The following is a 27,283-nucleotide window of genomic DNA, read 5'->3' as shown; positions in this document are numbered from 1 at the left end:
GAGAGAGTCCTCCATCATTTAGTACTGCTACATCAATGTGGAGAAAAATAAAATTTGTATTTGTATTTATTTATTTATGCCCCGCCTTTCCCAAGGCGGGTCACAATAGAGTAATACACAAACAAAATTACATACAATACAACAAGCCTCCTAAAATTTCAAAGAGGCTACCATCACCTCACATCAAAAAAACTATAAATCAAGTCCCATATTTCATCTTACAGAAGAGGTGTTTCTTCAACATTTTCTTAAAACTACTCAAACTTGTTTTCTGTTGTAAATATCCCAGAAGCTTATTCCATTTCCGAGGACCCACACACAAAAATATGCTAGCTCTAGACACAGCTAGCCACAGCTGTTTCACTGTTGGAATATGTAGGTCATTGCGAGTCCCCGAGCACAACATGTACTGTGGTTCATATGGCAGAATGCTATCCATGAAACATTTCGGTGCCTTATTGTGTATACAAAGATGCACCATGACCAGTAATTTATAAAGAATTTGATGTTCTAATTTTAACCAATACAAATATATATATAGCATTCTGTTACATAAGAACCAGTACCAAGCACTGATGGATCTCAAATTATGACAAAGAGTGAGATCTGGTATCATATGGCCTCGATAAAAGAGGGTACTGAGAAATAATAACTGGTACCGAGCATCAACGGATCTTGACTTATGATAGAGAGAGCGAGATTCAGTACTGTAAGACCTTAATAAACTATATACAAGCTGGGCCAGTACTGATGTAGATGGGAAGGGCTTCAATGCCAATTAGCATTACATCTTCTTTGCCAGCCCTCCACAGTACAACTCCTGTTGTACATGCTGAAGTGGATGCACTAGTACCATGTACTATGAAGTAGGTGCATAAAGTGCAGCAGAGTGTCAAAACATTGGTAACCCCAAGAAAGAGGCACACTTCAGAAGTGACAGCCCGTATCGAAGAATGATGGCATTGATGTAAGAAATGTGAGTGACTCGATGCTATGGATGCCTTGATGCTTGTCTAGAACATAAGAATATAAGCAGTACTTCAGGTTTCTGTTTCCTACATGCAAGACTTTACATTTCTCTACATTAAACTTCATCTGCCATCTCATCGCCCACTCTTCTAGCTTATTCAGGTCCTTTTGTAATTCCTCGCAGTCCTCTATAGTTCCAACTCCACTGGCGACACCAGAAAGTATTTCTTCACAGAGAGAGTGGTTGATCATTGGAACAAGCTTCCAGTGCAGGTGATCGAGGCAGACAGCGTGCCAGACTTTAAGAATAAATGGGATACCCATGTGGGATCCCTATGAGGGTCAAGATAAGGAAATTGGGTCATTAGGGCATAGAAAGGGGGTGGGTAAGCAGAGTGGGCAGACTTGATGGGCTGTAGCCCTTTTCTGCCGTCATCTTCTATGTTTCTATGTTTCTATGAGTGAAAGTTCTGTCGGAAAACCATTGATGCCCTCAGTAAGGCTGAAGGCGTACAAGGTGGCAACAGGCCCAAAGTTAAAAACTAAGGAAAAACATATGATACAAAAAACTATGGTAGAGACACTAACTTAAAAAGAAAATAGCGGTTAAGAATAAAAGACAATTGAAGCGGGAAGGCAAACTTGACTGGAAGAAGTCCAGATACGTCATCTTCACTTCACATAAAATGAAAAACTGATGACCTTGCGAGCTGGCGTCAGGTGGGAAATCACTTGCACATGACACTTTAACACTGTCTGTAACAGGGCTCCGTAGATGATGTCACCCATCTGTGAGAATATGCGAGGTTTAGTGTATGGACACTAAACCTGCCCTAAGGGAATGCCTTTAGTGATTATGAAGTACTCCAGGCTCAGGAAAGAAAGGTTGAAACCTGAAGTATCTGGAGAAGTAATGGGACTAGAAGTGATGGACACCACTTTATAGAATGTCTACAAAGTCGTGCTCGTAACTTCTAATGAGTACAGCTCTGCAATATTCCTTTTAATTATTATTATGGACTGTTTATTTTACAGTACATCAATGAACCAAATTGTACTGGAACAAGGAAGCTTATTTGGAATTTTTCAAAGTGCAAAGTGCAAATAAAATGTATTAAGCAAAGTTCAGGACTTTGAAATGAATCCAGTGAATTTTAAATGCATGGGAAAATAGTTTTCACCTAACGCATCAAACAGTCTCAGATCTACAATCAGAAATGTGTGCAATAAAGGCAAGTTTGGGGAAAGTAAAGTCTAGAGAGGGAAAACAAAGCAAACTCTGCCTCAAACAGAAGTAAAATGCAACATGCAAATGTAATCTAAACATAATGAAACATGTATAAGGATGCACTATTCAACTGACTACACAGAAATGAGCAATTAAGAACTTACACTTTCTCCTTTATCACCTTTCCCTCCTTTCTGTCCAGATTCACCAATTTCACCCTGTAATTAAAAGACAGAAGTTAAGTTTCTTGTTCACAATGACCTACCATTTAACAGCAATCGTTATCACAGCATCTGTAAATGTCACACCTAACATGGTTATGGGGTGTCTCTTTTATTCTGTAATTTCAAGTGTGAAGGCCTTAGGGGTACTTTTGCATTGATTTCTCAACTCACATTGACAGACTAATCCTTGCATTGACTGGTAAACTGCAAAGCATGAAGAGACCTGCCTTTTACAATACACCATTTTTTTTAACATAAAATAAAATGCTACTTTTTAAACTTACTATGTTGTGTATTAATAACAATAAAGTCTTGCATAGCTGTTTCAACTGTTTTGGAGTGCCTTGAAAACACAGCTTGATACAAAATTCTATATAACTACTATGCTATATGTGGAAACAATTTATGTAGCTATAGCAGAACAACATTTCTAGTACTAATGCTAGGTCAGGCTTCTAGAAAAAATGCAAAACATCTAGATGTTGGCATATAAACCTGGGATATGCGTGCTGCCCTTTTTTGACAGCCTGACCCCTTGTGGTAGAACTTGGAACACAAAGGAGCAGAGTTAAGTGTGCAACACTCCTATTCCTACCGGACACCGCAGAATATGGGAACTTGGTAAGAGCAAGGTTGAGGGGATTGGGGTTGGAGGGTGGGGGTCTGCCCAGGAGCTTTCAGGTGTGTCTTTATGTAGGGGTGAGGTGTGATCAGATGCCTGGAGGGGGGTGTTGTTTCTTGTTAAAGATGAGAATAGGTTGCCTGGAGGGGAAGGGATGAAATTGGGTGGTAGAGGTGGCCTTGGCCTTTATACCTGCCTCTTCCAGTAGGCATGCTTTGGAGCATATGTGAATGCTGACATCTAGATTTTTTCAGAGCAACATGAATTCTTCTTGTAAAACATAGAATGTCCAAAATTAGAAGCACGGAAACATCCATTTTTGAAAACCAAACTGCTAGATACCCCCCAATTTTTATTTTTAAATGAAAAACACCTACTTGGATGTCTAGGTTGACAGGCTGTCCAACCCTCAGGATTTCTAACTTTATATGCCATTTTCTACCAAAGAAATGTCCTAGTTGAAAACTTCCAAATTCAGATCATTTAGATATGAGAGTGGCTAACATTGTAATGGACTGGCAACACAAACATGCCAACAGAGCAGTGGGACCTTAGAGGATACTACTGTGAACTTCACATAAAGAGTACCAGAAGTACATCTCACCATATACCCCTTATAATATATAGTGAGCCCTCAAAAACTCCTCCAAAACCTACTAGACCCACCTATCACCTCAATAGTCCTCATGGCTTCAGGTGGCACCTACTGTATATGGAATCAGAGTAGGGTTGTGGTGGGTTTTAGTGGACTCATACTTTCCACCCTAAATGTAGTGGTTAGAGTGGCTTATGAGCATGGATTCTCCTCTCTATGGCTCTTTAGCCCATCCACCAGGTTACTTGAGACACCTGTGTGATGCTCTACTAAGCTTTTCCATACCAAGTACTGCTGTTTTAGAGGGTGACGGGTCAAAAGCGCGCGAGGACAGAGGCGCGTCAACAACCCAGCGCAGACAACTGAGTGAAGGGCTTGATCGTGCCGAAGAAAAAACGTATTTTAAAGGGCTCTGACGGGGGTGTGGGGGGAACCCCACCCCCACTCTACTTAATAGGGATCGCGCTGCTTCACGCTGCCATGTTGGGGGTGTGTGGGGGGTGTAACCTAAAAAACAGGGAAAAAGTTAAGTTTCCAGTATAATGAGGGGGGTTACAACCCCCCAAATCCCCCACAGCCTCAGCGCAATCTCTATTAAGTAAAGTGGGGGGGGTTTCCCCACCAACACCCCCCGTCGGAGCCCTTTAAAATACGGTTTTTCTTCGGCGCGATCAAGTCCTGCGCTCAGTTGTCTGCGCTGGGTTGTCGGCGCGCCTTTGTCCTCGCGCGCTTTAGACTATGAACCATTTTAGAGACAGGTATATACTGTTTTATTCAGATCTTTGTGGAGTGGGAGAGGATTAGTGACCATTAGTGGAGTGGAGGGGGGGGTCATTATTTAATCCCTTCAGTGGTTATCTGGTAAGTTTAGGTATCTTTGTGGCACTTAAGACACTTCTAAAACAGGTCTAGTTCTGAACATCCAGGATGTTTTGAGAAAAATTCAAATGTTGCTACAAGATGTCCAAGTTAAACATGCCCAAAACATGCCTCCCAACACCCTTTCCCCCACCCACCCCCCGGAACTCTGTTTGCATAGCGAATGAAACATCTTGCTAGATTCACAGAAAAATGGTTTTGATTATTGGCACTTGGATGTCCCGATGATTGGGACATCCATGTGCCGACTTAGGTGGTTTGTTGGATGTTTTAGTTTTTTGATAATGAGCCCCATGGTGTTCATCACCATATGTAAATAGAGACTATCAAAAATTGCTATTTGTAGGTGTGTGAGGATCTACATATTTAAAAGCAGCTATGTACATGGAGGGATGCTTCTAAAATGAGGTTCATAATCACTTCTCTTTGTGGTTTTGAGCCGAAGAATACAGGCAGTCCCTTTTACCCAGGCTTAAAGTTAGTCATGGTTCATGTCTGTCTTTTATATGTTCCTCCTATGCCCATTTTTTATTATTGTAAATTGCTTAGAAATTTTTTATAAGTGTTTTTATACAATTTTAAATAAAACTTGAAACTTAAGAACACCCAACTTACGTCAGACTTGTACTTATGAACAGGGATCCTGCCTCTCCCTTCCTGTGTCAATGCGCCCCATCCTCCTCCCTTCCTGCCCAAACATGACCCTCCTCCTCCCTTCTGTGTCCCAACGTGCCCATCATCATCTTTCCCTCTGTTCTGCGTTCCAAATTTGTGCCCCCCACGAGTGTTTATCTCCTCTGGTCAGTTCCCTTTTCCCATTGCAGTTCTCTTTGCAAAGCCGCGGTTCACGGCTGACCCAGCAGTCTGACCCTTTGTGCCTCCTCTGGTCAGCTCTCTCCTCCCAGTGGCATTTCTCTTTGCAAAGTCACAGCCGCTGGCTCCAGCATGTGGCTCACAGCTGACCTGGAAGCCTTCCCTCACGTCAGTGGGAAAGCTTCTGGGTCAGCCGCAAGCTGTGTGCTGGAAGCAGTGGCCACGGCTTTATGAAGACAAGTGCCACTGGGAGGAGAGAGCCAGCCAGAGGAGGTAAACACCCACGGGAGGCATGAAGGGTCAGGCTGCTGGGTCAGCCGCGAGCCGCAGCTTTGCAAAGAGAACTGCGATGGGAGGGAAAGATGATGAGGGGCACGTTGAGACATGTAAGGGAGGAGGAGGGGTGTGTTGGCACTGGAAGAGAGAAGAAAGGTCGTGTTGGGACACAAAAGGAAGGGAGCACAAACTTCGGACAAAGGATGGAAGGAAGGAAGAAAGAAGGGAGGGTGTATGAACTTGGAAGATTGGATGGAACAATGGAGTGAGTGAGGGAAAGAGATGTTGAGGTGGGGAGAGAATAGAAAGTGAGCATTATTTGGCTTGGGTGTCTGAGTGAGAGGGAAAGAGAGACAGTTCACATGGGGAAATGAAGAAAGAGGTGGTGGGAGAGGCCTGAGGTACAGATGCATGGGGAAGAGAGAGATGAGAGGGCGAAATGTTGGATATGGTGGTGGAGAGGGAACAGTGGGACGGATGAAGAACAAAAGTGTAAACCTGCTATCTTTTCTTTATATTTAAAAAACATGTACTTTGTTTTGAAGACTGTTTCTTTAATGTTTAATGTTTTTACAGACTGTGTACTGTACAGGATCAAGTTCCATACAAATTCAACTTAAGAATGGTTTAAAAAACGGAACTTATTCTTAACTCGGGGACTGCCTGTACTTCAAATGGGTCTAGATTTGCAAAACTTTTCTGCGCAACTCCTCTTCTACCAACCTCGCTACGCTCATGTCACCCCTCTCCGTAAATCATTTCACTGGCTCCCTATACGCCTTCACATACAATTCAAGCTCCTATTGCTGACCTACAAATGTGTTCATTCTGCTGCCCCTCAATATCTTTCCTTGCTTCGCTCTCCTTATACACCTCCCAGAGAACTCCGTTCCTCAGATAAGTCACTTTTAACGTTACTTTTCTCCTCCACTGCCAATTCCAGACTTTGTTCCTTTCATCTAGCTGCCCCCTATGCCTGGAATAAATTACCCGAGTTTGTCCATCAAACCCCAACCCTTGTTTAAAAGCAGACTGAAAACTCACCATTTTGATATAGCTTTCAATCCTTAACCCTACTCCTCTTTGCTCCAGCCTACTGATTAACCGTTCCCCTTAACTGTATCCATGACATCCTGTTTGTCTTGCCTGTTTAGATTGTAAGCACTTTCGAGCAGGGACTGTTTTCTTACTCTTTGTGACTCTGTACAGTGCTGCATGCATCTGGTAGCGCTATAGAAATAATTAATAATAGTAGTATGTTGATGCTACCCACTTCCACTATCATCTCTAAAAGGTCCGACGGCGACAAGAGGACATACATGGAAAATCAGGGGCGGGAAATTGCACGGCGACACCAGGAAATACTTTTTCACCGAAAGAGTGGTTGACAGCTGGAATAGACTTCCACTTCAGGTGATCGAGGCGAGCAGCGTGCCTGATTTTAAGAAGAAATGGGATCGTCACAGAGATAAATAGGGGAGGGTCATTGGGGTGGGCAGACTAGATGGGCCGCGGCCCTTATCTGCCGTCTTTTTCTATGTTTCTATGTTTCTATGTCAACACGAGGCCCCCTATCCTCCTGGAGTACTGATTTTCAGGGAGGGAGGACTCTTCCATTCCCTTTCTACCTCATGGGTCAGAATTGAATAATAGCATCTAATTATAAAATTATGCAGACTTGGGGGATCTTTGTCAAAAAAAATGTTATAAGCAGATAAAATACCAAAAATGATTTTATGTTATGATGGAACTCAATTGACCTAAATTCTAAAGTTTTCAGTGTCATTCTTAACTCTGCATCAGAGATGAATCATCAGATCGCGCGTGTTTCTCAAAAGATATTTTTTAAATTGAAAGAGTTGCAATTAGTATGGTCTTATTTTCTCCAAATTACTTTAGAATACTTGTAGAGTGATTCATTTTATCAAAGCTGGACTATTGGAATTCTTTATATGCTTGAATAAATGAGAAACAATTGATTAGGCTGTTTCATTTGATTCCGAATATAGCTGCTAGAATGATTTTTATTTTTATATTGGTTACCTCTGAAGGCTTGTATAATTTTTAAACTCTGTTGTCTAGTCTTCAAAATCTTAGAAGGAATTGTCAAAGGTTCTGACTCAGTCTATTGCTTTAATAGGAAGTTCTTATGATAGCCAAGCTCAAAATGATCTTAAACAACTTAAACAAATATCTTGTGATAACATATTCCAAGATTTTATCATCTGAAACAAGCAAACTTTATATTAATATACATATATCGTTCTTTTAAGGGTATCAGGCGAAAATGTGTTTAGTAAATTTTGCTTGTTTCAGATGATAAAATGTTGGAATATGTTATCACAAGATATTTGTTTAAGTTGATCATATTTTCAGTTCCATAAGTCCTTGAAGATTTATTTGTTTTCAAAATTTTTATGTAACTTTTAATAAGATGTCCTGCTTTATTTTCCTGACTATATGCTTCAGTTTCTGCTCTTATTGTTAACCTGCTATGAACCTAGATTTAGGGATAATGTGGAATAGAAATATCTATTACTATTAAATGTTCCTAAATTCTGATATAACCCGTTTATGAGACTCTGAGGGCCAGAGTTGACCCATGAAATCAGGCTCCTGTAAGGACAAACAATCAATTATAAATAGAGAATGCATGGGTGCTGCCAATCAAAATACAGTACTAGGATCCCAGAACAGTATACATGAAAAAAAACCATACATGAAAATAGTTAGTTGTGCTTTTGAAAGGTATTGATTATACAGGGTTTATGTGCAGTTGGGGATTGGGTTGAGTGCGAGTAGGTTATTGGGAGGCTGAGGGAATGATTTGCAGTGTTTTATAATAAATAAAATTTGCTTGGCAGCCATATGATTTGGAGCTTATTTTGATCCAGAGGTTTCCTACTGCTCCTTTATATAAACAGCCCTGTTAAATCCAAGGCATGGCTCTTGTACCTTCAGCCCTGTTGAATCCAAGGCATGGCTCTTGTACCTTCAGCGTACATTTATAACTTCTTAGGGATTCTAGAGTTTCTATACAACTACACTTCTCCCTCCGTATTTGCGGTTTCAGCATTCGTAGTTTCGATTATTCACGTTTTTTAGCTTGCTGGCTCCTCCCCCCAAATTACATCAGCTTGCATAGACAAATTGCAGATTCCAAGCATTTACAGAGAAAATCGCTGATTCCCAGTACTTTCTTTCCATGTTTTGCCTCTCCTTCAGGAACAGACCAGGTCTCCCACCATGTTATTCGTAGTTTCACTATATTCACAATGGTTTTTAATAGAAAACAGCGAATAACATATGAAAAAGTTATTCACGTTTTTTTCTGTATTTACGGTTCTGTTAATCCCCTATTACAGTGAATACGGAGGAAGAAGTGTCTGGTCCAGGGCAATAACGAGCTATAACTCCACCCAGAGCAATCACGGGCACTGCGCACTCCACTCTGCTGCAAACACGGAATGCCTCCCTGTCTTCCTCCCACCCCTTTTCTCTCAACGCAGCATCTCCGTGACTCCCTTTCCTTCTCCTCCTCCCCAACTTCCTGAATCCCCCTCTCTTCAAACTTTCTTGTCCCGGCTAGAGGATCGCATCCAAAATGCACAGCAATTCTCTGCGGCACTTTCTGCCCCAGCACATTGCAAAGCACTTCTGGCTCCTGCTCACATAGCAACAGGAAGTGTGTGTTAAAAGGGATTGGGACACAGGAGTGCCTTGCAATGTGCTGGAGCAGGAGATTCTGCAGTATTGCTATGCATTTTGCAGTTCTAAAATTTGATGCCTAGAAGTACACACCACTTAGATACCTCAAAGGCATCACTAATTGACAGTTACCTATGTATACTGGTGCTACCTTATAGAATAGCATCTAAGTGCCATAGTGCCCAACTGCAAGTGCAATAGCACCCAACTGGGGAAGTCGTGAGTGTGTCTCCTAGTTATGTGGGTCGTAAAAGGACACACTTAAATATGGATACATCAATGCTGACATATGCTAGTATTCTATAATGGAATCTAGGCACCAAAATGCCATTTCAGAACTTGCACTAAGCACATGGCATTAGTGCCTAAACTTAGGCACCGATTTATAGAATCGCCCCAATATATTATACCTCTAGCTGAGCTGTACAAAAGCAGATATACCCAGATCATTATTTATAGCATAGGTCACCCATTCAGGAACTGCTGAAAAATTATCATTTGTGGCATGAAGCCTGATGTCTTTGATCAACCCTTGATTATCACTTAGGTTATTCAAGGCTATTATCACAGTCTGATTTGTCCACCTCTTTTACAGTCTCAAGCCTAGAAGGTTCGAGTGGGCGGTATAATAAATTTTAAATAAACTTGAAACTTAAAATTATTGACTATTGGGAGATACACTCAGAATGTTTCCTAAATGATCTAGGGAACTACATGATACATTTGTTTTGGGCAATAGAAATTTATAGTGTGCCTTATAAAAGTCAATGGGCTTTCTTGAAAAATCATAAAACACTGTTTGCCAATCAATGGCAGATTTTTTTTGTAATTAATTGACAAGACAAAAAGGAATGATATGACACCGAGTGATGCTGATACTCTGGTAGGTAATAGGAAAAACTCAGATGCTCAATAAAAAGGACGCAATATTGCTCTATTTCAATTAACATTTTAGGATCATGACTACAGGGGTTAAAAGGAAAAAAAAAAAAACACTTTAGGGTTGACTCTTCTAAAATGTCTGGACAAAAATGAAAAGTACAAGTATTCAAATATTATTCTACCCAGAACTCAGTGTTCTGCCAATAAATGCACTCTTGTAAAACAGCAAGATGTAGCTTTGCAGAATGACATGCAACTCGTCATTGGGTGAAAGTAAGAGGTGTCAGGTTAACAGTTAATCCAATGCCTTAACTGGTCAAATGACCTCTTTATCTCTCATACTGTCTATCTATTTGCACTGACTGAAACCTGGCTCTGCCTTGAAGACTCTACTTCTGACACTGTTGTCCTGGAGGTTACCTTCTCTCCCATACGCCTCGCACAGCTGGTTGTGGGGGTGGTATTGGGTTACTATTTTCACCATCTTATACATTTCAACCACATCTTCTACCTCAATCTCAAGTATCTCCTCCTTTTAAGCCTATTCCATCCAATTATTTGTTCTTTTACCTCTAAGAATAGCTGTCATTTATTGACCCCCCCCCTAGCAAGTCCCTCTCTTCCTTTCTCACAGATCTCGACTTCTGACTTTCCTTCTTTCTTGAACCCTTATCTCATTCCCTTATTCTTGGTGACTTCAACATCTATGCTAATGATCCCTCTTACACCACTAGGTTCATAGCTTTAATATCCTCATTTAACCTTCAGCTGTGCTCCACCACCCTTACACACCAGAATGGCCACTGCCTTCAGCTTGTCCTCTCCTCCAACTGTTCGATCACTAATCTCTTCACCTCAGTTGTTCTCTTTTCTGACCATCATCTGATAACCTTCACAACCCATCATCCTCTCTGTTTCCTCAGCTCCAACCTTGGGATCATCTATGACTCCTCTCTCTCCTTCTCTGCACAATCCACCAGATCACCAAAACCTGCCACTTCTTACCCTATAATATTGCCAAAATCTGATCCTTCCTCTCTAATAACACCACCAAAACCCTTATCCACACCCTTATCACCTTTTGCCTTGACTACTGCAATCTGCTTCTCACTGGTCTCCTGTTAAACCACTTTTGTCCCTTAAAGTCCATTTAAAAATATGCTGCATAACTCATATTCTGCCAGAGTCGCTATGGTCAAATCACCTCCCTCCTTATCCTTCTCTGTATATAGTTCAAACTACTTTTATTGACCTACAAGTGCATTCACTTTGTGACTCCTCAGTATCTCTTCTCCCTTATTTCTCCCTATACTCCTCCCCAGGAACTCTGATTATTGGGCAGGTCTCTCTTGTCTGTGCCCTACTCCTCCACAGCTAACTCCAGACTACATTCCTTCTCTCTTGCTGCACCATGTACCTGGAACAAACTGACTGAGTCAAGCCCTATCCCTGGCAGTATTCAATTCCAGACTAAAAGCCCATTTTTTTTTAGGTTGCTTTTAACACTTAACCCCCTCATCCTAAGGTGCCCAATGCAGCCTTCTTGTGACCCTGGGCAGATCACGGCACTGCATTGCCCCAGGTATAAAACTTAGATTGTGAGCCTGCTAGGGACAGAGATAGTACTGCGTATAATATGTACAGCGTTGCATAAGCCTAGTAGCTCTATAGAAATGATTAATAGTAGTAGTATAGTAGTAGTCGTATGGTGAATTCTACATTAACAGCTAATGCAGACAGAGGAGAAGAATAAGTGGAGGTTGTGCCTTACTGTTATTGTGACTAAGTTAACAACAAATATGGTAGATTATGAGGATTACTTAATGGCCCTGAAGGGGTGGCATATGAATAGTACCGTTGGTAAATATATAATCAAAATTGTAATATAAGAAATGGAAATTATTTACCTTATCTCCATCTTCACCTGGAGGGCCCTGTGGTCCAGCAGGGCCAGGAAGACCCACGGGACCTTGTATACCATCACGTCCAGCTGGACCTTGAGGTCCTTTTTCACCCTTTTATTAACAACAGAAACCATTTAACCTCATAGTAATCACTTAGACATTGCTTTTTTGTTATTATTATTAGAAAGTCTATTGCATATGTATATAAATGGCAACTAACTACTGAAATGATACAGGTCAGCTTAGATATACTGGGCCTGATACTCAAATGAACTTATCCTCTTCAATCCAAATAGTGCCGCTGAAATGTATCTAATTAATGACGACATTCAGTCCTCTAACTGGATAACTATCTGGAGAAAATTAGGACCACAGAACAGCCATGGTAGAGGTTTCTACTGTGGGCCGGTGAGGTAAATGCTGACATTACTAGAATTCCTAGAAGTGTTGGAGCATTTGCCTAGTCAGCCCGTGAAAGAAACCTCCAAGAAATAAATATACACAGCCAAGACTTGTGGAAAATTTTCAAATTTTGCAGCATATACACAAAAGTTTGCTATGTGCAAGGGGGCCAATTTGGAAAGTTCTTATACATGAGGCCTTACAAATATAAAAATACATAAAACGCTGACACATGTTTTAAATATGCAAAAAATCACCTCTGTATAAACACCAGCAAGTTAGTAAATTGTTGTCAATTGACCAAATACATTTTCTACTGTTGCAAGGTCAAAATATGAAGGAGCCAAAAATACATAAGATCAAATTAATGGACACAAATTTTACAGATATCTGAATGAATCAATAACAAAAATGTAGTATTACAAAAAAACAAAACCTCCTTTGAGAATTACATTGCAGCAGTGAGTTTATATAGTTTTAATCATGTACAGTTTTTCCAATTAAACATATTTAAAAAAGATCATCTAGCTTCACACACATAAATTATTGATAGTGCTTAAAGTCTTTAAGTAGAATAATTTCATAAAATAGAATAAAATTAAGACTCACATTTAATTGAATTTGAAAATTTTTTATAGTGTAAATATAAAGGGAGTACAGTGTTTATTTTGGATGCATGAAGAGAGGTAGTGAAGTGAAAAGCTAATAGTCTTGAATAAAAAATAATGTGTAAAATATAGCAAGACAGTACTCTTGTTTTCTAGAATTACTTACAGGGGCACCTTTCTCTCCTGCTGGACCAGGAGGACCTTGAGGACCTGGTCGTCCAGGTAAACCAATTGGACCCGCAGTACCAGCAGCTCCTCGTTCACCAGGTGACCCCTAGAACGGCAGGTTTATTGTTATTAGCATGTTGCATTTGGAAATGAAATCTCTATAAAACCTTGAAATATGAGGGTCATTTCATAAATAATGCACAGACTGGCAACATTGGGGAGTGAATGATACAATTGCAGTAAACCTTGTTTCACTTTCACTTCCGTGCTTGAAGCAGCAGGATGTGTGCTTAGGAGCTCTGTAGTCTACATAGTGTGGCTGTGACAAGTGTGGGAAATGGAGGCTGCAGGTGTCTCGGGTACTGTGTCTGTTGATGATCAGAGGTCGTACATTAAGATTGAAACTTTATGTGGCAAAAACCCAACAGAGTGGTGAGTTAACAGTGGACCGTTAAGAATAAATGGGATATCCACGTGGGATCCCTACGAGGGTCGAGTTAAGGAACTAGGTCATTAGCATTCAGACTTAATGGGGTGGGTCAATAGAGTGGGCAGACTTGATGGGCTGTGGCCGTTTTCTGCCGTCATCTTTCTATGTTTCTATGTTTCTTTTTTTTTTTTTTTAAGTTCAATAATTTTTATTAAGTATTTTAAAGGATACAAGAATCATTTAAAGTACATAGAAACAAAATAAAGCTTTCTGTATATAAAATATATAAATCTATGTTTAACTGTATAGGAGCAAAGGCTCCAATTATTAAAAATGTATGTAAGGGATATATAAGATAAAGATGAGAGAGAGCAGTAAAGAAAAAGGAAAGAAAAATGAAAGAGAGAAGAGAGGAGAAGAAAAGGATAACAGGAGTGTCTAAGAAGATGAGCGTACATAGGAATCTAAGAATGACCATGGAGATTTGTTGTATTTCAAGTTCATGCAGGTTCGGAATGTAACTCTCTTCTCACATGCGTAGGATTCAAATCTATGATACATACTCAGAGAGTTCCACCAAAAGGTATAATCTAATAGCGAGGGTGATTTCCAATTTTTTAGAATGTGCATGAGGGCAGTCACCAACATGGTATCAATGAGTTTGGGTGGACAATTTGATTGTGTGAAACATGGGTGTTGAGAGCGAAGGATTACAATGTCTATAGAGATTTCTTCTGAGCAGTTAGTAATAGATTGTATGGTGTTCCAGACATAGGTCCAAAAAGAGCGGACTAGAGTACAATGAAATAACATATGATCAAGAGTTCCTTCCTCTTTCAAACAGTTCCAGCAAACAGAGTCTTGCTTTAAGTTAGCTTTCCACATGCGAAGTGGGGTCCATATTGCCTGCCACATAAGGAAGTACATTGATTGTGATACTCTAGAAGATAAGAGCGGGCGATTTGTTGATGACCAGAAAAGCTCCCAATCAATGTCAGAAAGCGGAGTGGTAAGTATAGCGTCCCAGTGCTTCATAGAGTGAGGTGAAAAAGTGAAGGAGTGATCTCTTAAAATATTGTAGAAGGATGATATCGCCTTGCCTTTTAATAGAGACAGAGAAGACCAGTTGTAAATAGTATTTTTGGAAGTCATATAGTCAAATCGTATATGTAAAGACGGCAACACTCCAGTGAGAGAACGCCATTGTGAATAAGTAGAAGGAGGCAGCGAGTATGTAGAGCACAGTATATCGAATGGAATTAACGAGTTGAGGGTAGACAATTGATGGACAAACCATATACCTGCCCGCTGCCACCTTTTCCATGATAGAGATTTGTCGTGATTTTGAATTTTGGGATTGTTCCAAAGGGACATGAGTGGACTAACCTTAACTGAGATTTCAGTCAATGTATCTATAAGATAAAGAGCATGCTGCGTTGCACCCAATAAAGAGTATCTCTTTAAGTGCCTTGGTATTGACACCGTTAGTAAGCATGAGATGTGTAAAGGCGTACATAAAAAACATTCCATTTCAAACCAGGCAGGAAGATCTTGAGTGGGAAGATTTTGAGTGGAGGAGTTAGTGAGCCAGTAAGCTCCATATTTGGCTAATGAAGCAATATAATAGTGATAGAAATCAGGAAAGTTGAGACCACCGTTGATCTTAGAGGCTTTCAATTTGGCGAGAGCAATTCGAGGTTTTTTCTTGTTCCAAATGAATTCAGATATTTTCATATTTAGCCAATGAAATAATGATTTCCGGCATAACAGAGGGAGCATAGAAAGGATATAATTAATTTGAGGGGCCAGAGTCATTTTGATGGATGCAATTCTACCCCACCAGGATAGAAAGAGTGGAGTCCATCGAGATGTAGTGTTTAGAACTAGATTTTTGACTTTAGATATATTAAGATCTTGAGCATGAACCGAATCTTTATGTATTAAAATCCCCAAGTATTTCACAGCTTCATGTGACCATGAGAAAGGAAAATGAGCCAAATCTGATGGAAGTATATTATCATTTAAAGGGAAGATCTCTGATTTCTCCCAATTAACAGAGTATCCTGAAAGGAGGGAGTATTGAGTGATAATATGAATAAGATTGGGAAGGGAGAGTAAAGGGTCTCTCAGAAAAAGTAAAACATCATCAGCATAAGCTGCTAATTTGAAATCTCGATCAGAGGAGGGAATACCTTTAATTGAGGGACTTTGTCGTATAGCTGAAAGGAGTGGCTCTAACACTAAATTAAATAGCAATGGTGAGAGAGGACAGCCTTGTCGAGTACCTCTATGGAGGGGAAATTTATTGGATAAAGAGTTGTTAATCCTAATACGAGCTGTGGGTTGATGATATAGCGTTTTTATCCAGTTTGTAAAAAATGGGCCAAAATTATACCACTTCAGGACACGGAAAAGGAAAGGCCACTCCACTCGGTCAAAGGCTTTTTCAGCATCAATAGCTAGGCCTATTACAGGGTCTGACATTGTTTTAGCATGAGCGTTAATATAGTGAAATAGGCGCAGGTTGTCTCCTATATATCTTTGTTTAATGAACCCTGTTTGATCTTTATGTATAAGCAGTGGGATTATTTTGGTAAGTCTTAATGCAAGTAATTTTGCCATTATCTTGTAGTCTAAATTGAGGAGAGAGATGGGGCGAAAGTTTTTAACTAAAGTGTCATCTCTGTCAGGTTTAGGGATTACTACAATGGTGGCCTCAGTGAAATTGAATTGCTTGTCCGGAGTGGAGTGGAGGAAGTCATAATATTTAAGGAGATGAGGAGCTAGTAGGGTGCGAAATTGCTTAAAGAATTCGTTCGTGAAGCCGTCTGGGCCAGGGGCTTTCCCAGCAGGTAAGGAAGATATGGTAGTTTCGATTTCTAATATAGTTATTGGAGAATCAAGTTCCAATTTAACAGATTCTGGAATGGTCGGATGAGTTAAGGAGGTAAGAAATGAGTCTATATCTGCTTCAGGAGTGGTAGATTCAGATTGGTATAAAGAAGTATAGAATTTTTCAAATTGAGAGGAAATTAGAGATCTGGTTTTGACTAATTGACCTGATGGATTCTGAATAGCCGTTATATGTAGTCTTTTAGATTTATTTTTAAGGTATCTGGCCAAAGGACGACCCATTATATTATCTCCCATGTAATGACCAGAGTTAGAGATAAAAATATCACGCCTAGCTATATATGAAACTAAAGTATTATATTCATATTTAAGATTTTGAATACGTTGGAAAGTATTTGGGTCATGTATGTGATTAGACATATGTTGTAATTCTAAGGTTTTGATGGAGTTTTCTAAATCTTTTTCCTTTCTCATGGACTGTTTCTTTTTCCAAGAGGCAATTTTAATCAATTCGCCTCTAAGGGTTACTTTGTATGCTTCCCAGACAATGGAAGGGCAAATTTCAGGATCTTTAGAATTATTTTCAAAAAACTCCGCAGTGAAAGAATTGATTTTTTCAATAATTTCCTCGTCTAGCAGTAAGGCGTTGTTTAGCCGCCATGAGGGGGATTCCTTATGTGGGGCTGAGATGGATATATATAAAGAGATGGCAGCATGATCCGTGAGAGAGATTGGATGTATAATGGTATTGGTGAGATGTTTCTATGTTTCTAACAGTGGACCGTAGTACAGCTTCTCAGTGGAAATTCATTTTCAGAATGGTCATGTGAGCATAGATGATGATGCAAGACTAGGAAGGTCGAAATCAACAACTGATGAACGATGTGCGAAACGCATGGCTGATGCTCTTGAACAAGATCGTCATGCAACCTGCGAGGAACTGTATGAAACCATAGGGATTCCACCGACATCAATACACTGAATTCTGACAAATGATTTAAAAAAGAGAAAAATTCCCTGTTGATAATTCATTTTCCCATCCTGTCCCCTCGAGTTCTTTTCCTGTCCTTGCCCCATTCCTGTAAGCTCTGTCCTCATCTGCACAAGTCTCAGACAGGAACAGCGACAAATCTCATGGGGAAATTGAGTTCCTGCGGGGATGGGGACAAATTTGTCCCCCATGTCGTTCTCTATTGTGCATCACATTACTTTTAGGTTCACCCATTTAGACCAGCTAAAATCAGGCCTAAATACTTGTGCCTAAGTTGTGCACAGATCGGGCGTATTCTATAACAATGCACATAACTTTTAGAAATGCCCATGATCTTCCAATGCCCCTTCCCTGCCCGTGCCCCCTTTTCAAATTCATGCATTAGAAGCAGCACAAACTTTTTATAGAATCACACTTTTCAAGTTGTGTGCCTAACTTTTAATTAGTGCCAGTTAACATCAATTATGAGTTATTAATCAAGTTTCAAGTTTATTAGGTTTTTTTATATACCGCCTATCAAGGTTATCTAAGCGGTTTTACAATCAGTGCTGATTAGACCAATTAATCAAATTTTGAACACAAATCAGCTGTGCTCACCGATTTGCAAACACAATTTACAGCGCCAGATACAGAATGGGGGGGGGGGGGTATCATGTTTGGTAAGTGCAAAAACTTATTGCACTTTAGCAAAAGGATCTCTAAATACAATAAAAGTTAAACCTTTATCTGAGCCTAATTAAAAGCCATCCTAAACAAATGAACTTTCAATCCCCTATAAAATGCTAAATCTTTCTTCCACTTCTGCAATTCAGGTAAGGAGCTGTACAGATGTGGACCCATTATCAATAGAGAATGTGATCAAATAAATGTATCCTGGCTGTTTCCCCTCTCAACTGTGCCTCCTGAAACAAAAAGCTATTTGGATTTCATTGTTCAGCATATGTTGACTAGAGATTAGATGTTCCATTCACTTTCTCATGGGAATTTCAGCACTTTAAGGTATACTGAAAACACATTCAGAATTGTGAAACCTTCTTATAGCTGTTAAGGAGGGGTCATCTGTTATACAACGCCTCTGACAAATTGCCTTGATTGGCTTGTCTCCCTTCCCAGTCACATCAATGAGGAAGTGAGACCCAAGGTCATTTCTGCAGTACCACCTGTCATCCCTATATAGCTTTGTGACATTTACCAATTAAACAATACAAGTTTAGGGCAAATATTTATTGTAATGGTGATAACATATATAATGCATGAGCACTAATTTAATTGAGCCAGTTCATTAAAACTATTGTATTGGTTCCATTGCATAATAGCAAAATGTGCTGTATAATTGAATCCCTTAAGGACCTATTACAATGTGCACCTTTGAAAAAAAAAGCACACATTATTCTTTAATTAGATTAATTTATACCTGACATAGTCCTTAATATTATTCTTGAATCCTCAAAATCATAAATATACAAAAGGGAGTCCATGGCTAAAGGCAGTGTTATTTTCAGCCTGAAGTAGCTTGCAAGTTGGTCGAGGTGCAATTTACAAGCACTATTTAATCATTTGCATAAATAATGTAACATCTGGAGTGGTTAATATATCTAGTTAGATCTCCTTGTAAGAAAATTCACATAAAGCAAGTTGGTGCTATCTGGAAGCTATAATTTGAGGAATGAAAAGATACAGTACCACGGCAAGTAATTGCTAATTTTAAAATGTCTAGTCCTCACATTAATGATAAATCTTCAACATTGTGCCAAGAGGTTTAAAAATATTTCTAATCAGTAAAATAAGACAGAAAATAATAATTTCATGTATTTTGCATGAAACAAAAAGGTTTTCTTAGAAGAACACCAGATTCATCCGGTGTGAGCTGAGTTGAGGTAATATTTATTGGATTGGTAATATTTATTGGACTGGTATTTTTTGCTCTGGTAATATCTATTGGACTGGTAATATTTATTAGGTGGTGGGGTGGATGAAGGGGGGGGCAAATGGGAAGTATATTAGGTTAGGTCATGGGTTTATAGAGTAAGGATTGACATGTGTAGAAGAGGAGGTAAGAAAAGGTTAATAGACAGAGCTGGTAAGAAAGAAAGGGATTGGGGAGGTTTTGAAAAGATAGGGGTAGAGCAATCATGGGATTCGTTGGATGATTACGGCAGTATGGAGGGATTTCTGCAAGGAAAGGAGAATAGTAGAGCAGTCTCTTGAGGGCAACAATTATCTCACTCTTCCTCCCATGTGTGCTGGTGGTATGTTTTGTGTCAGTGTTGAGGGGGTTGCTTTACAGGTTTTATGTGGATTTGGGTAGGTTTGTTTGAGCTTTTGGGGTTGGGGGAGGTGGTCACAGTTTTGGGCGAGATAGAAAATGGAGTGTTGGCCAAGTTGGAGCTGTGAGATCAGCAGTTAATAAATAAATAAATGTAACACACGTAGGCGACACTGCTGTGAGGGGAAGCATGCCCTATGGGTCGTGTTTTGGGGGAATGTTATAGAGTTTAAAGGCTTAATGGGATCTAGTTTCAACACCGAATAGCTCCCTGGGGGGGGGGGGTGAAATATGCATTGGAGGTTTGTTAGTTTTGAACACGGATAGTATTATACATGGAGATAATATTAAGATAGATAATAAAGCTGCAGCCAAATATTTATTCCAATAAAATTGAGTTGTGCGATTATTGGTTGATGGTGTGTAGTTTTCAGTTGCAGGTCACAGAGTGTGAATGCTAATGTTATCAACCGCTGACACAGCAGAAGGAAACAATTGGTTAAATGTGGCTGCAGGACTAATATCTCACTTTCAAAGGCTTTATTGAATTTTTCCAAATGTTTATGTTTATTAAAAAAATTGGGTTTGCAAAACTTTACCATAGTTCAGTAAAAGATCTCCTAAATCTGCAATTTACTGCATTCCACAGATACGCTTTTCAAAAAGCAGAGAACTTGAAACAGTCATGAGCAGAAGATGGGTCTAATGAGCTGTTACTGTTTTATAAGTAGTTATTTTAAGGTTTTGCAGTTTATAATTTCTGAAATGTGTTTGGCATAGATGTAAATCCAGAAGCTGGGTGCTTTAAAGTGTAGTCTAGAGAGCTATCAATGTTTCACACCACTAACTTCTCATCCTGGATATCAAATTGGCCTGAGCTAGGTAATCTCATTGCCAAATAAATCCTATTTATGATTTCATGCTGAGTATGGCTTCCAAAAAAGACACAACCCAACTATAATTCAGTTCTATTCAGCTTCAATACAGATTGGGTTCCAGACTTATCAAATATTTTGTTACTTTTAACTGTGCATGACTGGAGAAATCTTCAATAACAGAAATCCGGTTAAATGTTTCACATTCTGTGCATCACTGTGGGCTCCTTTCACTAAGGTGCGCTAGCATTTTTAGCGCACACAGGAAATTACCGCGCGCTACACTTCTAGAACTAATGCCAGCTCAATACTGGCATTAAGGTCTAGTGCATGCGGCAATGTAGCACGCGCTATTCCACGCGTTAAAGCCTTGGCACACCTTAGTAAAAGGAGCCCTGTATTTCACTCTAACTTCTTTATTCTGTACTGGCCAGCTATATGGTCTGTCAAATCAAAACATCAGGTGAACTCTTTTGGAGGTAAAGTAGTGGGGAAAAGAGGTGGAGGTTTTAGGGTTAATACACAGACGTTCACAGTTGTGATATTTTATCAATACTCTATTTTTATGGAATAGCAAGATCTATATTAACATAGGTGTTTCATTTTTGCATATCATTCAAAATAATGCACATTAAAATGTGACAGCTTTTTAGGTAATCATCAATTTTGGGTATAATTTTATTATGCATTTTCCACATGCGGGACAAAGTTAATATAAAATTCAGCCAATGGAGTATACATGGTAGAACATGTATAATTTTATGGACAACATTTGCATGGAGTTACAAGGTGCATCTGTGTTTTATAAAATATTGCATACACTTCTCCCTCCGTATTCGCGGTTTCTGCACTCGTAATTTTGATTATTTGTGGGTTTTAGCTTGCTGGCTCCTCCCCCCAAAATTACATCATCCATGGGTGCAGATAAAAATTTTGGTGCGTTTTTCCAAGCACTGATTCCCAGCGTGCACAGAGAAAATTGCTGATTCTCACCACTTTCTTCACTGTGTTTTGCCTCTTCTTCAGGAACAAGCCAGGTCTCCCACCAAGTTATTCGCGGTTTAATATAAAACTGCAAATAACATATGAAAAAGTTATTTGCAGTTTTTTCTGTATTCGTGCGTCTGTTAATTCCCTATCAAAGCGAATACGGAGGGAGAAGTATATATGCATACAGCACACATATATAGTTACACTACCTGAGAGCATCTCTGCGTTACTGGGAATAATTATGGGAGATATAAAATTACTTTATCAGCATAATAGAAACTATTTTACACCTGGCTACATAAGTGGATGCAACTGGTAAATATGTAAATAGTGGTTACCTTTTTATGTGAGGAGAAAGATAAAATTGATATATTGATATATTGATACATTTGTTCAGGAAAAGATTGGATCATTTTCATGGTTCTCCCATATATGTTTATCCTGATGTTTCTTGCAGAACTCAATTGATTTGGCAGGCGTTTCTTAAAATGAGATCCAGTGCATTGTACCTGCAAATGACCTTTTGCCTGAAATTCCCTAGACAGTGTCAGGTGAAATTTCAAGGAAAAGGATTATTATTTTCTGGATCCTTCTCAGCTAGAGAGTTTGATACAAGTCCAGGAGTCAGCCAGGGTCACATCACATGGACAATTAAGAGGGAGGAATGCATGATTATGTCTATTGAGTTGTAATAGTATTTCAGGTATTTCAGCACCACAATCCACTCAGAGTGAGTGGACAGCTCCCAGCAGCACTAGCAGCTCCCAAGCAAATCAGATCCATATTATCATGCTCTCTACATGAGCTCCGCTACTTTGCTGGAATGCCAGTGACAGTGAACTTTACCCTGTCACAGTCTCCAAGGTGGTTTTGCCAAGTTTCCCTGCTATCTCTGCATTTGAGATAGCAGGGACACAAAGGCACACTACCAAATGCAGGACTTGCCACAGTGGACCAAGTTATTTGAAACAACATCAAATGGAAACCACTGGTAGATCCCCAGAAGGTGAAAATGCTACCACCACTGCACATCAAATTGGACCTATTGAAACAATTTTGCAGAGCTCTAGATGAGGAGTCGCCAACCTTCAAGTACTTTCAAGACATCTTCCCTAATCTGTCTGAGGCAAAAGTCAAAGCTAGTGTCTTCATCGGCTACAGATAAGGAAAATCCTGGAGTGCAAGGAATTTCCCGAGAAGCAAACTAGGAAGGAGAAACAGGCTTGGAACATCTTTGCTACAATTGTTTGTGGCTTCTTGAACAATCACAAGGCCAAAAACTATATGGAATTGGTTGAGATTCTGGTGAAGAATTACAGTAAAATGGGCTGTAGGATGTCTCTCAAAAGTCCATGTCCTTGATACTCATATTGATACATTCAAGGAGAACATGGGAGCATACTTAGAGGAGCAAGATGAGCACTTCCACCAGGATATACTAGACTTCAAATGTTGCTATAAAGGACAATATGAGAACATGGTGGAAGACTATATTTGGAGACTGATTCATGAAAGTGACTGACTTACAATATAATTGCAAATCTCAAAAAACTACTTACTTCTAAATCTTCTGTGGTCATCTTTGTATAACTTCAATATAAATACATGTTAATTGTGATTCATACATTAATTTTTATTACTATCATATGTGAATGAAAAGATGAAAATTTGACATTTTCACATTTTAAATAGCTAAATTACAAAATTTGGCTATCCTGATCACTAAAACAAATTTTTTTCGAAATAACAGACATTTTTTTAATACTTTTTAGGTATGAGCAAGTAAGAAATTACACTTACTACCAAGGCACAAAAATCACGTTACATAATGTTAAATTTACTGACACGAGTTGTTTAAAGTTGTTAAATCACAAGAGGATTGTGAAAAACTGCAAGTGGATCTTGTGAGCCTGTGAGACTGGACATCAAAATAGTAAATGACTTTTAATGTGACAAAATGAAAAGAGATGCATGTGGGAAAGAGGAACCAAAACTATAGTTACTCGATGCAGGGTTCGATGTTAAGAGTCACCTCCCAGGAAAAGGATCCAGGTGTCATTGTTGAGGATAAGTTAAAACCATCAGCTCAGTGTGTGACAGCGGCTAGGAAAGCAACTATAATGTTAAGAATTATCAGGAAAGGAAAGGAAAGGAAAACAAAGATGAGAATTTTATAATGCCCTTGTTTCACTCCACGGTGCGGCTGCACCTCAAATACTGTGTGCAATTCTGGTTGCCATATATCAAAAAAGATATAGCAGAATTAGAAAAGGTACAGAGATGGGTATATAGGTTGGAAACCCCCCGACTACAGTTAGAAGTGCTGGTGCTCCTGTTGGGGGGGAACCCCCCCCCAATACACTTAAAACTCCCATTTTTTCCTGTTCAGGAGTTTTCAGTGTAGTGGGGGGGGAGGGTTTCCCCCATACACCCCCAACGGGAGCGCCAGGACTTTTAACTATAGTGGGAAGGTTCCCTCCACACACCCCCTCAGAGTGTAAAAGATAAGGCTTTAAATAGGGTGAACCAGCGACGTGCATATGTCCGGTGCATTTTTGTTGGCGCGTGCTTGTAGACACAGCTTTGTGTGCCGCATTTTCGATGTGTCACCGTCTTAATGCTACATTTCCTGGTTTCAAGTGAATGTTCCCTAATGCATGTCACTGGACATTCTTGAAAAATGATAAAACTATGGCAGAATCTTTTAGTGAAATGTCAATACAGAAATGGAAATTTCTGACACAGTGAGATGCTGATACCCTGGTAGAAACAGAGACATTACAGATAATATATTGAATGTCTCAAAATTCCACTGTTGACATGATGCTGTGGGTTTTTCCTTATATGATGGAAAGTGCTGACAGACACATCACAGTATTCTAATAAATAATTTAAATTGAATGTTATTGCTACTCACAGCTGGGCCAGGTGGACCTTGTGGGCCTTCTCCTCCTTTAAGACCTCCGGGACCCTTAAAATGAAACAATAAATATTAATGACCTGATTAAAAGTAAAGAAGTATAACCTCATTTTATTGGTTTGCAAACATCAGAGTGGCTTATGTCTTAGTCACAGTCACTATACTGCAATACAAGGATTCCTATGTTTGAGTATCATGTCTTGCTATTTTTGAACTGGAGGTATTTGTGTCACGGAGTTAATGTTAGGACTCCTTTACAAAGGTGCGCTAGTGTTTTTAGCGCACGCACCGGATTATCGCACGCTATAGCATGCGCTAGCCGAAAAACTACCGCCTGCTCAAGAGGAGGTGGTAGCGGCTAGCGCGCGTGGCATTTTAGCGCGCGCTATTCTGCGCGTTAAGGCCCTAACGTACCTTTGTAAAAAGAGCCCTTAGTATGTCTAGGGAAGGTGCAAATTAACATATGGATAAGGGTGACAGAGGTATAGCTGGGGAGGGGCACAATGGGAGGGCTGCTAGTGATTGCAGTGGGTAGACCTGGTAGTGTCTAGGTAGGTCCTTCCTATGGTTTCCAATAGGGCATAATTCATTAGTTTTAGGAGTTTTGTATGTCCTTCCTGAGATTTTTTGGGGCTGCTACTCCCCCAATGGGACTTTGAATGAAACAACACCTATATGGATTAGTCCATCAGCCTCCCACCTGTGCCTATTTTATGAAAGGCCTGCTCACTTTGATGTCAAAGCCTGGCTACAGTTCTGACAGGCAATAGAAAAGTAAGTAATGACCTCCTGTTGGCTGGAAAGTGGTTAAAGTATAGGACGCAGATTAGGACTAAATGGTGTGTTTTCTGAATGGATAAAGGTAAAAACATACATTGCCCTAGAGACCTGTACTGCGACCAGTGCTGTTTAATATATTCGTAAATGAAATAGAAAAGAGAACAGAGAATGAAGTGATCAGATTTGCAGGTGAAATAAAACTATTCAAGGGAATATATTTTAGAAAAAAATTAGGTGTCATTTACATATGTGAAAAGTGAATTGTATACATGTACACTGTGTATCTATTTATCTATATACAACGGAATAAATTCTATATATGTTGCCTAAAAAAGTTGGCATTGAAAACATTGGTGCTTAATGCTATTCTATAAACCACCTCCAGAGTTAGGCATGATTTATAGAATCAGGCATAATGCTCATAACGCTTAGGCTCAGGCATTGATGCCAATGAAAGCGAGGCCTAAAGGCCTGTGCCTACGATGTGCGCAGATTGGACATATACTATAACAGTGTGTCTAACTTTTAGGAATGTCACCGTCCATGCTCTTCCCTTGGCCATGTCCCCTTTTAAGATCTGCACACTAGAATTTATATGCACCACTTTATTGAATATGTTTATTATCGTATGATAATCGGTGGGATTATCGTATGATACTGTATTATTTGGCATGTCAATGAGGGCTAAGAGCCAAATATCATCTAAAAATAATAGGCTTTTACTTATTATGACAGGAGTTGCCATGCAACAAATGACAATTGGAAAAATTGGAAGAGACTCAACTACAGTTTTGGGTGGAATTTGTATAAAATATATATAATGGAAAGAACATTAGCCACACAAAAAGGGAATTTTAATAAATTTTAAGATGTTTGGGGGCCATTAACAAATTATTGTAATGAATAGATACCATCTTTCCCTTAATAGTACAAGTGCATGAATGGGGGAGGGGGTAGTTTTTGGTCTTTCATTAATTGTATGGATTGATAGGAAATAATTTATTATTTGGTATATATGTACTATATTTGTTATGAAGGGAGGGGGATAAACTTTATAAATTGGATCATTGTAGAAAATCAAGTATTGTATCCATCAAAATATTGCTATTTTTTGATACACTTGTAAGTTATAAAAATGAATAAAGAATATTTAAAAAAAAAAAAAAAAAAAGAATATGTTTAGAAAGTAGGGTGCGTAAAATCTAATTTGTGGCAATTAGGCCTGCATTCTGTAAATGGCACTTTTGGCAGCCGCCAACTGTGTGTCAATCACATGACAGTGCCATTTAGAAAATGGTACCTCCAGCAAAGGTAGTCACCAGAAATGTAGGCCAGGGTTTCCAAGGCCTACATTTCCAGTGCTTACCTTTGACGTGAATTGCACCTGCGTAGGTGCTTTATGATGCCTAACACTACTTCTGGTATTAACCACACCTACAGTGGCATTGTGTGCCATAAAGTACCTATGTAGATGTGATTCTGACACCATTTTTTTAGGCGATGGTATATGAATTGCTCAGTTCACAATTAATCTTGTAAATTGCACTATTCACAGTGACCAGGAAATTTAGGCCACAAAGCCATTACCTGATGCTCCCAGGTGTATCTTAAAGGGGTCAGTTCACAATATTCTGTTCCTGTTTCCCTTCTCTTAATGATTCCTTCAATTGTATACCCCCTATGGAGCTCCCATCCTTCAAGGCAAGACCTCATTCCTGAAGTCCACTTACAGTATATGGCCTTTTGACCCCCACGCAGTACTGTAAATTACTGCTAGAATTTGTTTTTGTCTAATTTGAACCCTGAGCCAGAGCAACCCGGGATTGTTCCTGTTCCAACCCCACTAAAATTCAAGGATTATGCCAGGTAGGCCTGCAGAGAGGAGGAGAAGGCCTTTTGT

General features: G+C 39.5%; 1 protein-coding gene across 1 annotated transcript in view; it reads right to left on the bottom strand.

Annotated features, from left to right (window-relative positions):
• The window catches only part of COL11A1 (collagen type XI alpha 1 chain), a 528,076-nt gene that overhangs the window by 156,225 nt on the left and 344,568 nt on the right, over positions 1-27,283 (bottom strand). The window contains exons 41-44 of the mRNA XM_033916645.1: positions 24,601-24,654; positions 13,277-13,384; positions 12,104-12,211; positions 2,362-2,415 (exon numbers count right to left, since the gene is read on the bottom strand). Coding sequence (XP_033772536.1) covers positions 2,362-2,415; positions 12,104-12,211; positions 13,277-13,384; positions 24,601-24,654 — 324 coding nt within the window. The remainder of the gene's footprint in view (positions 1-2,361; positions 2,416-12,103; positions 12,212-13,276; positions 13,385-24,600; positions 24,655-27,283) is intronic.

This window comes from Geotrypetes seraphini, chromosome 12 (genome assembly GCF_902459505.1).
Source record: "Geotrypetes seraphini chromosome 12, aGeoSer1.1, whole genome shotgun sequence".
NCBI lineage: Eukaryota > Metazoa > Chordata > Amphibia > Gymnophiona > Dermophiidae > Geotrypetes > Geotrypetes seraphini.
Note: the sequence above shows the minus strand (reverse complement) of the source record. Positions and strands in the feature narration are given on the sequence as shown.